The following is an 11,043-nucleotide window of genomic DNA, read 5'->3' as shown; positions in this document are numbered from 1 at the left end:
CGCACACGCACGCACACACACACGCGCACGCGCACACACGCACGCACACACTGTAGGTTATAATCGGATACTGTTGTGCACAATTTGGAGCCCCTCCAAGTTGACATTTGTGTCCTTTTGCCACATCTCTATCGTCCTTTGAGCGCTTTCTTAATTTGCCATGAGATATTCTAGGTTCATCATTTACTTTTACTTTTCCAGATTTGGAATTAGCCATTTCTCTAAGGAGCCTGCTGCTGCTGCAAGGGAGGCCTGAGGATTTGTGAGTGGAAGATGCTCAGATTTGTTTGAGTCTGCCCAAATACCCCCATTCCAGATCTCAAGGTCTCACTCCTTCCCATTCAGTGCCATACATTTCACCTGGAAGAATTGACACAGCTGTGAATTCAGTTTGACTGTAATTTTGCAAGCCACACTTACTCGTTACTGAAGTTGGTGTGGCCAGTGCCAGTGCCGCTGCCGCTGCCAGAGACATTGTCAGAAATCTGAATCAGAAAGAGAGGCACTTCTCTCCCGCCTTTCATCTCCCCCCAGTGCCTCCATTGCAGGTGCCAACACGGAGTCAGCTGGCAAGACTCTCTCAGGAGTGTGATCTGGGAGTCTGACTCTACATTACATTGAGGGCACAGGAAGGTGAGGACGGGAGATAGAGCAAACCAGCACCAACAAATGAGTGAACAAGTGAGAAGATGCTCGATGTTAATTCTATCCCAGAAATCCCAACTGATTGAATTCCAGTATTAAGTTCCTATCATGTGCTAGGTTCTAGAAATACATTGGTGAACTAAACACAGCCCCAGCTATCTGGGACTTAGTCACAGAGTAGAGACAGACAACCAATGGACACTTCATTTAAAGGCACCATATCATATATCTGACAAAGAATTTTTATCTGGGTCACACACCGAAAAAATCCTAAAAATAAATTCAATGTGACAAACCACCCTAATATATCAGCAAAAAAATCTGAGCAGACCCTTCACATAGGAGGATATTCCTGTGGTCAATAAATAGGAAAAGGTGTTCAACTTTATTAGTCATGGGAGTACAACCACGATGAGACACCACTACGTACCTGTCAGAACGGCTAGAAATAAAAAAGACTGCCAGTGCCAGGTATTGGTGAGGATGTGGAGCAACTGGAACTCTCACACTGCTGGTGAGTGTAAATGAGAACAAACACTGTGGAAAGCTGCTCGCCAGCATCGAGAGTCTGAACACTGTACTCTGACCTAGCGATCCTATCTTTAGATATATAACCAAGAGAACCTAGTGTATATGTTCACCAAAGGCAGGTACAAGAATACCCACAGGAGCTATATTCATAAAAGTTCAGACCTGGAAACAACCCAAACTGACATAAATAAATGGATAGAAAATTGTGGCACAGTCATACGATTGAATACTATTCAGCAATAGGAAAGAATGAGCCACTGCTACATGCAACAATGTGGATGAATCTCACAGAATGTTGAGCAGAAGAAGGCAGACACAGGCGTTCACGTCATATGATTCAGTTTATTTGAAGTTCAAGAGTAGAGGAAGCTAATCTATGGCGATAGAAGACGGCTTGGCACCTTGGGGGTCCTGACTAGGCAGGGGCAGGAAGAATCCTGCTGGTGCGCTGGAAATGTTCTATATTGATTTGGGTGGTGTTTACAAATGTATGAAAGTTCATCAAGCTGTAAACATAAGATTTCACCATATATATGTCATCCCTCAAAAAATTAACCAAAAAAAAAAAAAAGGAAATGAGAGTTTCATACAAATATAAATGCTAAGAAGAAATTTAAAGCTATGTGATGGGTGAATGGGGGACTGAATGATCAGAGCTGAGACCTGAATGGTGATTAGGAGGTAGCCATGTAATGAGCTGAGAGACTGCTTTCTAGGAGAGGGGACAGCGAGTGAAAAGGCCCTGAGGCAGGATTAAGTTTGGTGTATTGGAGGAACCTTTTCAAGGCCAGCAGACTGAACATAGTGAGCAGGACCAAGGCAAGTCCTTAGTTTGGCTTTTTATTCAAAGAGCAGTGGGAAACCATGAAGGGTTTGAAGTAGGGGGGTGTACTTTCTGAGAGCTTAGACAAGGGAAAGAGAGACCTCTGATGAACTTTAATTATGTGGCCATGACATCTGGAAGGTGGGGGGCTGGGATTTAACTACTGCGCAGGGCTGGAGAGGCAGTGCAGTCAAGGTTTGTTTTGGACACGTTAAGTTGGAGATGCTCATTAGGTACCCTTGGGGCTGTCCGGGAGGCAGTGGGCGATGGGGCTGAAGTTCTGGGCCAGAACTGGGTTGGAAATGTGTGTCATGAACACACAGGTGGTATTTCAAGTCCCAGGTACCTAGGAGAACAGAGAGCAAGAAGAAGGGACACAGGGTGTTTTATGACATGAGTTTTTCTGGAGAGACTAGAGCTGCCAGAAAGTTTGGATGGAAACTGCTTTAAAAGTGCGGCTTTAGGGCTTCCCTGGTGACGCAGTGGTTGAGAGTCCGCCTGCCGATGCAGGGGACACGGACGGGTTCGTGCCCCGGTCCCGGAAGATCCCACATGCCGCAGAGCGGCTGGGCCCGTGAGCCATGGCCACTGAGCCTGCGCGTCCGGAGCCTATGTTCCGCAAGGGGAGAGAGGCTGCAACAGTGAGAGGCCCGCGTACCGCAAAAAAAAAAAAAGAAAAATGCTGCTTTAACAAGGGTTGTTGTGTGCCCACTCCCCGCCAGGCATCGAGAGCCCAAACGTGAGCAGAACCTGGCCCTCATCAGTGCTGCCAGCCTAGGGTTGGAGTCTCCCAAGCCTGGGCCTTGAGCACTAAAATGCAGATTCCTGGGCCCATCCACGACCCACTGAAACAGAGTGCCAGGGCCATCTGCATTTATCAAGCTCCCTGGGTGAGTCTTGCACATGGAGGTTGAGATTCTCTCACTTTCAGTGGCCCAGGTGTGTGTGTGTGTGTGTGTGTGTGTGTGTGAGAGAGAGAGAGAGAGAGAGAGAGAGGAGAGCGGGAAAGAGCAATTTCCTCTTTCCCTCTCTGAGGGTGGGGCTGCTGCAGAGTTCAGGAAAGCAGTCAGTTCTGTAAGCTGTGCTGTGTGTGTGTGTGTGTTTTCATGTGTGGGGGGCGGGCACGGTGTCCCAGGAGGACAGAGTTTGCATTGATGAAACCCTTCCCAGCCCTTTGATGCCTCTTTCCCTCTGCCCTGAAGTTAACCAGCTCAGTCCTCCGTGCATCCCGCTCGCCGGCCGCGCTCACTCACGGGCCAGGATGGCGCTCTGTCTGGCCCTGCGCATGGCACTGCTGCTCCTCTCCGGGGTCCTGGCCCCTGCGGTGCTCACAGGTAAGGGTGCCCCCGGGCTCTGCTACCACCAGCCTCCCAAGGCTAAGAAGTACCTTAGGCCAGAATCTCTAATGCCCACTGGCAAGGCCATTCACAGGAGATGGGGTGGCAGTTTGGCGGTGATTCTGTGAAGGGCTCCCCCAGGACAGGCTGGCAGCAGCTGCGTCCAAGGCCTCAGGGAATCGTTAGCCATAGAGATGGTGACCTCTGAAGTAGGAGGGTGACTTGGGGAGCAGGGCCAGGGACATTAGCTGCCTAGGGGACATGGGGATTACTCCAGCACCCTAAAATCTGAAGGCCTTCAGATCTGGGAGTCAGGAGGGGGCACCAGGCAAGCAGCTGAGGGGCAGAGGCCCCAGGCCCCTAGATGTAAGAACGCAGAGCCCTACCATTTATTTGTCAAGCCCTGCAAGCCCTTCTCTGCTGGTTTTCTGAAATGTCCTTTGAGAGTGAAGACCCAGGTACTGTTTCCATCTTGGGAAAAATTCCAGAGGGAGCACAGGGCCAGAGACCCCTCTGTAAAACCATGAGGATGCTGGACTGAGGCACTGCACTGAGGCTGAAAATGGCTGGGTCTGGGGTCTGGCGAGAAGGGTCCCACCAGGCTTGGGTTGGCAGGCTCCTGGGACCTGAGCCCCAGTCCTGGGCACAGCTGTGGGGCTTCAAAGCCTGAGCGAGAAAAGGCACAGACGGGTCATGGGTGGTCTTTCTCCTGGAAGAAAGCCGTCTCTGATGGCTGTGAAGTGGGCCAAAGGGAGGTGTTTCGGGGCTCCTGAGGGCAGTCCTGGGGCTGGAGAAATGTGTGGGTGGGGGGGCCCCTTGGAGACCCTCCACGGCATGGGTTTCGGGGGAGTGTCTGTGGATCTGAGGGAGGCTGTGATACCATCGTGTGGATGTGGTGCTGGGAGAGCTGCTGGGGGATGCGAGGCCTGGGGGGACCCTTATGGTCACACACTCAGGCACGAACACGGGAGGAAACGGGGTGGGGTGGCGGGGAGCCTGTGGGCCTGCCGGCCTCCCTCTAGACGCCCTAGAAAGAAGCTTGCAGGCTGGCTTCGTTTCTGGCCCTGTCCTCCTCACTGTTTCTCAGCCTCTCTGTGCCTCTCCTCTGCTGTACCATGGCGATAACCAGAGCGCCTCTGCCTCTCTCGCAGGAGACTGTAGGTCTGCCAAGTTCACACACGTGAGCTTTCAGGACGGGCCAGGCAGCTGGTAGCGCTCAGCGCATGTTAGGAGGCAAACATCCCCAGCCGCTCTGCTGGGTGCAGGGTAGTCTCAGGAAGAAGCACCTCCTCATGCAGCTAGGAGAGCATCCAGCCTCCCTTTTGGTGGGAGAGGGGCCAGCTGGGCAAGCCAGGGGGCTGGTGTGGTGCCCAGGGAATTGGGGAAGTGATCTAAAGTGGGGTGGCGACTCCCATGGCTCCCTTGTACCCCACCCACCCCAGTGAAAAGCTTTTCCCGCCTGGTGGTCAAAGTGGGTGGAGGTGAAGGTGCTGGCGTCCGTCTGCCCGGGGTCTGGGGCCGTGTGGGCAGCTTCTGTCATTCCTTGGTCCCCATGCAGCCAGCCCCCCCAGCCAGGCTGCCGGCCAGAGGCGTTGGATCAGACTGTGCACACACAGCCTGGGTGGGTGGGCTGCGTCTGCCGCCGCAGGAACGCCTGGGGACAGCCTCGCGTCTGGCGGCAGCGGGACCTCACCTGACCTCACCTCCCGAGTCCCCTCCATGTGTCCTACCAAGGGCAGGCAGGCCAGCCCCACCCCGGAGTCTTTGGGGCTCCGGCTGGCTGTGGTTCGCCCTGCCGCTCTGGGAGGGAGCGGGCTCGGGAGACTCCTGGCCGCCCCACCCCCGGCTGGAGGCTCAGAGCAGGTGTGCAGCAGGCCCCACAGGCCCCTGGCCCGCTGCTCCCTGGGCTGGGGTCCTGAGCAGGCAGGCGGGGAGGGAGCGGCCTGCTGCCCTCCCTGCGGGTCGCTCGTGTCCACAGCTACCGAGGTGGGGGGAGCAGGCCAGGCTGAGCGGGCGGGAGGCCAGGGCAGGGATGAAAAGGCCCTTCATGGCCGCACAAAGGCCGTCTGTGAGCTTGGGCGCCTGGCCTCTGGGCCCAGTGGTCAGACTGAGCGTTAAACAAGCTTATTTACCGAAAGGCGGTGGGGCTGGAGGAGAGCCCACGGTGCCCAGGCCCGTGGCAGGGTCACGAGGCGCCCACTTCTCCAGGCCTCTCAGTCAGCGCGCGGAGTTGCCGGTCGCTGCTCACTCCGGTCCTTGTCCTCCCTTCTCCGTCCTCACTTAACGTCTCTGCTCGCCATCCACGCCTGCCCGCATACCAGTCCCTCTGCCTGGCATTTCTTTCCCCCATCTTTCCCCCTCCTCAGATGGGGCCTGCTGTGGGGAAGCTCCCTGACAACGGCTTCTGTTCATGGCTCCCCGGAAGGATAGATCTGGGGGATAGACTGGCTTCTCCCTCTGACTACAGCAAATTGAGAGACTACGGAGGCACATAGATGAGGACAAGAAAATGCCTGGCCCTCCTCGGCAGCTGCACCTCCTTTGCCAGAGGGCTGGTGACTGAGCGCAGGCTGTAGTTCTGGCCCATGTGTGCCGCTGGGGCACCTGCCTGGGCTGGCAGGGAGCTGGCTGGGCCCTGGGCCCTGGCTGCTTGGGTGCAGATCAATCCTTGAAGCCCGGATCAGCCTCTGGGGGTCTCCCGGTGATGGTCAGCTACAGCCGGCGCAAAGCCCGCAGGGGGGCAAGGGCCATGGTGCCCAGGCCAGAAAGGCCCTAGGGCAGAGGCAGCAGCTGACGATGGCCGTGACAGCAGTCACCTCGTGAGGGCTGCGAGAGGCACGGTCCACCCCCCATTCCACAGGTCGGGAAGTGAAGGCCGGCGGCGAAGGCAGTCCGCGGTGGTCCCAGGGTGAGGCTGTGGTGGAGCCGGGATCTGGACCCAGCCCTCCTGATTGGAAGCCAATGGATTCAGCCTGTCAAGCTTCAGAGACTGGCAGAGTCTTGAAGGGGTGGGAGGGGGTGCGCAAAGCAGGGATGAGGGGGCCTGGGCTGGTGTGTCTGGCAGGGAAGGTCCAGGCTTCTGTGGGGAGGAACAGGGTGAGGCTGGGTCACTGGGGGCAGACAGGGAGAAGGTCTGGGTGGGTCTCCAAGTACCCTGCTCAGAGGGCCCTTCTCCCCGAGAGATGGCTCCTGGGCTCTGGCAAAGGGCAGAGGGTGACCACTAGTTCCTGGGAGTGAGCCCCTGCCCTCCAGGGGGTGTGGAGCCCGGCACTCCTCTTCCTGAGCTTGGGGCTGACTCCTTGGACGCCACCAGGTTGGCTGGCCCTGATACCCAGTAGCCCTGTGCTGGCCTCTCTGGCCAGAGGCCTGGCAGTTGGAGGTGAGCTTTGGCTGGTGGTGGTAGGACAGGGAGGTGCCTAGCTGCCACTCTGTCTTGGGCGTGTGGCGAGCAAGTGGGGACCAGCGGTTTGTTCATTTATCTGGGAGACAGGCAGTCTGTGAGCCCTAGACCTCAGGGCCTGCCAAGCGGTGGGTAAACCCAGGTCTTTTTTCGCTCAGCCCCAGAGAGCCTGAGGCAGGCATGCCTAGGGCCTGGAGCCTTCCATGGCAGCTGCAGGCTGCAGACCCCAGCCCTCCCAGGCAGTGACAAGGGAGGCCTGACAGAGTCACTTTCCCCTTCCTCACAGGGGATGGCCCCCACACCCCAGCACTGCTTCAGCCTGGGCCCTGGGAGAGGGAGGCTTCCACACAGTGGGTGCAGGGGCCTTCTGCCCCTGAGAGGCCTCCTTGCCAGCGGTGTTTCTGAAAAGGGGCACAGGCCCAGGCAAGCCCTGGGAATATGACAGCGGTCCCTGCCTGCAAGCTGAGCCTCAGAACTGATCCAGCTGAGGCCTGGGAGAGGCACCAGGGGCAGGGCCTGGGAGCTGGGGACCTTGTAAAACTTTGTCATGAAACGATCTGAAGTTTACAGAAAAGTTATAAGAATTATCCAGTGAACTCCAGTAGGCTGTTCAGTTGGATTCACCGACCGCCAACATCTTGCCATATTTGCTCTTCTCACCGTCTTCCTGTCTCTATTTACTCACTTACCTATCTGATTGCTGAACCTTTGACAGTTAAGTTGCAGACATCATGCCCCTTTGTCCCTAAATACTTCCTAAGGACAAGGACATTCTCTTACATAAGCAGAGTCAGTTACCCGAATCAGGAAGTGAAAACTGACGCAGTACTAACACCTGAACTACGGCCTTATTCATAGTTCACCAGTGGACTCCATAACGTTCCATCCAGGAACGCGCGGTGCGTCGTGTTGTCACAGCTCCTTAGTCCCCAACCTGGAACAATTCCTCACGCTTTCTTTGTCTCTCGTGACCTTAACGTTTGTGAAAGCCTAGTCATTTCAAGGCTGCCCTGGAATTTGGGTTTGGCTGTTTACTCATGATTTGCCTCAGGTACACACGTTGGCAGAAGAACCCTGGAAGTACCTTTGTGTCTTCCCAGAGCAGGCCCCTCTCCAGGAGCTGGTGAGCCTGGAAGCAGGGTGTGGGTCTGGCTTGTCTGTGCCCTGGGGGAGCTCTCAGGGGTGGAGCCCCCAAGTGTGAAATGTGCCCCAAGGACCGCAGGTGGGCTGGCCAGGGTTGTATTGACGGAACCACAACTTCCCAGGAAGTTTCTCGGGAAGCACAACCTCTTCGGGGGCTTCAATCCCCAGCAGCACCTAACTACCAGCACAGCGCCCACCTCAGCTTAACCTGGGCCTTGGTCTGCTTGGCCGACCACAGAGCGGCTGGTATCGATGAGACGGTGCGCCGTGATGCCCAGCAAGCCCGTTCCAGCATCCCTGGCTCACGAGAGCGATCACTCAGGGCTGGGGTGTTGCTGTGAGGCTCCTCGGGCTAGGATCCTTGACGGGGGAGCGAAGTTGGCGTGGGCTGCCTGGGGTTACCATGCAGGCCTCTCAGCCTGTCCCTCTCGTTCTCTGGGGCCCCTGGGTACCCTAAATCCTGCTAACCCCCAACCCATGAGCTGAGAAAGGCTCCTGCAGAAAACGCTGCCCGGAGACTGATGTGCTGGTGGAGCCCCAGCTAGTGCGGGGCTGAGGGCTCACCCTTTCCTGGGGCTTCCCTTAACACTGACCACAGACACCCCTGCCCACCCCTCTGGCCCCGTTCCGTCTGGAGGCAGCAACGTGCTGGCATCACAGTTTCTTAGGCTAGAGAGGCCCCTGCGCTCTAAGCCTCAGACACTCGGGGGGCGCATGGAGGCATGTGCAGGCGCTAGACCCCAGGCCCTGGGGGCTGCTCCACTCTGCCCAGGTTAGGGCCGAGAAGCAGCAGGGCCGGCTGCCCCTGGGGTGTGGGGCAGGCCTCTCCTCTCCACCTCCTGCAGCAGTGGGCCAGATTTGCTCACCGGCAGCGCTGAGCAGGAACCCTGGTTCCTGGAGAGGGCAATGCCTCAACCTCCCGGCGCCCTCTCCAGGGTGAAGGCTGCCCTGGGGCTGCCCTGTGCGGGTGCGGGGAAAGGACCCTTTACAAGTGTCACTTCCCCAGGGCCTACAGAGCCCAGCAGTTCAGATGGGGGGCCCCAGGCTCTGCTGGGTGTCGAAGTGCCCTGCCTCCCCCGGCCCCACTGCCCTGAAGCTCGCTGCCAGCCCGAAGTTCTTCCAGCTTCCTCCCGAGTGGGCCTGTTGGTCCCTCAGTGCCCTCCTCCCCCATCAACCTGTCCTCTCATGGCAGGGGTGGCCTGACCCCAGCGGAGGCTCTGGGGCCACACGTGGGCCACTCGGCCTCCGTTGCCTCACCTGTGAAGCAGCAAGCACCGCGCTGTGCCCCAGAGCCCGGCACTCAGCGCCCCTTCCCCGTCGGTCAACGGCGGGGGCGACGTCCCCGTCGGCCCTGCCGCCCAGGCCCCCACACCTGTCCTTGGCTTTGCAGCCGAGGGCCCGCAGGAGCCCGTGCCCACCCTGTGGAACGAGCCCGCCGAGCTGCCGTCGGGAGAAGGCCCCGCGGAGAGCACCAGCCCCGCCCGGGAGCCGGCGGTCAGCGGCCCGCCCGCGCCCACCGCCGCGCCGAGCCCCGAGGACAGCACCGCGCGGGAGCGTCTGGACCAGGGCGGCGGTACGGGCTGGGGCGCGGGGGCCGGGCGGGCCGGGAGGAAGGGGTGGGAGTGGGGCCGGGCCTCGGGGCTAACGCGGCCCTCCGTCCTCCGCAGGCTCGCTGGGACCCGGCGCCATCGCGGCCATCGTCATCGCCGCCCTGCTGGCCACCTGCGTGGTGCTGGCGCTCGTGGTCGTCGCGCTGAGAAAGTTTTCCGCCTCCTGAAGCGAATAAAGGGGCCGCGCCGCGGCGCGACTCGGCGCCACCCCCGGTGCGCGCCCCCGTGTCTCCATGTGTCGGCGCGTGAGTGTGTGGGCGAGCCGGGTGGGGGTGTGGGGGCAGGCGACGTGCACGTGCTCGGGGCTCGAGGCGCGCATACGCGCGCACACGCGCGCGTTCGTGAGCGCACGTGCGCTGGGGCTCCGCAGGAGTGCGGGTGCGTGCGCGATGCGCGTGCGCCGGAGGCCGCCGGTGTGCGTGAGCGGGGCGTGCGGAGTTCTCTGGCCAGAGTTCTCGGCGAGGCCGTGGGAGGGCGGAGTTGCCGTGCCGCAGCCCCCTGCTCGTCCCGCAAACTGCCCGGGGCCTGCCCTCTGCCGACCCCTCAGCTCCAGCCCTGGAGCGCTGTGAGGGCGGACCTGCGTGAGGCCCCGAGGGCAGGAGAGTCAGCGGCCTGCCCTGGGCCCGCCGCCCTGCTTTCTGCGCCTCGCTGGGTGATGGTGGGGTCCGCGGGACCCTGGGCTGTCCCGGCTCCCCAACCAGAGGCCAGTGACTTTGGGGTTGGGGGGCGTCTTCTGACTCTGGCAGCCAGCGCGCTATTTGCAGGCTCTGAGCCCCAGACCTGCACCTTCAGGACTCCTGGGGGCCCCTCTTCCCCGGGGAGCCCAAGGAGCGAATGAGCAGAGGGGTGAAGCCCGGGTGCTGTGGGTCCCTGTCCTGGTTCCCCAACCCACAGCCCCAGACCGCCTCCCTCCCCTGGCTTGTGTAAGCTTGTGCAGGGGGCTTCGCGGAGCCTCGGGCAGAGCGGGCAACCCCACGCAGGATGGCTGTTTGAACAGAGAAGGAAAACAAAAAGGCCTTTAAGCTCATCTCTTTTCACTTCAACCCTGAAATTATGGCAACTGAATGAGGGATGAGGAACCACCCATCCGTGCCACGCCCCAGCTTGGCCCTGGCACTGGGTCCTTGGTCATGCCCTCTGTCTTCCATACTTCCCAGGAAGCCTAACCTTTATCATTTAGAGAGAGGGATTTAAATTAGTGGCTTACCTGCTCTGGGTGCAGCAGGAAAGAAGCCAGAACTACGTCCTGTCCCCATCCTCCAAGGACCCTTGGAGTGAGGACCCAAGGCCTAGAGGGGGCACTGTCTGCAAACCCCAGTGATGGTTTAACACCTGGGCCACAAGAGGATCCTTTTGAGCGAGTGCTGGTGGAGTGAGCTGTTCCTCTTTTTTTTTCACCATTGTCTCTAGCAATTGTTTTGGCCTCCTTGGTTTCTCTGAGCTCCTGACTACCTGTTCTGGCTAAGACCAGTTTTCTCCTGGGTACGCCAGATGGCCACACGTGGTACCCACTCACACTCCTCAAAACACATCATGGCTTAAGTTTCTGCTTAT

The 11,043-nt window shown here is 58.8% G+C and overlaps 1 protein-coding gene across 2 annotated transcripts in view; it reads left to right on the top strand.

Annotated features, from left to right (window-relative positions):
* SNORC (secondary ossification center associated regulator of chondrocyte maturation) overlaps positions 1-9,719 on the top strand; it is a 14,175-nt gene extending 4,456 nt beyond the window's left edge. The window contains exons 2-6 of one of the 2 annotated variants that reach the window (XM_024740522.1): positions 202-1,159; positions 2,722-2,889; positions 3,202-3,333; positions 9,270-9,452; positions 9,547-9,719. In XM_024740522.1, coding sequence (XP_024596290.1) covers positions 3,261-3,333; positions 9,270-9,452; positions 9,547-9,656 — 366 coding nt within the window. In that variant the 5' untranslated portion in view covers positions 202-1,159; positions 2,722-2,889; positions 3,202-3,260 and the 3' untranslated portion in view covers positions 9,657-9,719. Of the gene's footprint in view, positions 1-201; positions 1,160-2,721; positions 2,890-3,051; positions 3,334-9,269; positions 9,453-9,546 lie in introns of those variants that run through there. The other variant, XM_024740521.1, reaches the window with a different exon arrangement.
* Positions 9,720-11,043: the final 1,324 nt, after the last annotated feature.

This window comes from Neophocaena asiaeorientalis, unplaced genomic scaffold, assembly GCF_003031525.2.
Source record: "Neophocaena asiaeorientalis asiaeorientalis breed wild unplaced genomic scaffold, Neophocaena_asiaeorientalis_V1.1 scaffold388, whole genome shotgun sequence".
Classification (NCBI taxonomy): domain Eukaryota; kingdom Metazoa; phylum Chordata; class Mammalia; order Artiodactyla; family Phocoenidae; genus Neophocaena; species Neophocaena asiaeorientalis.
The sequence above is the reverse complement of the archived record's forward strand: the minus strand, read 5'-3'. Positions and strand labels throughout refer to the sequence as shown.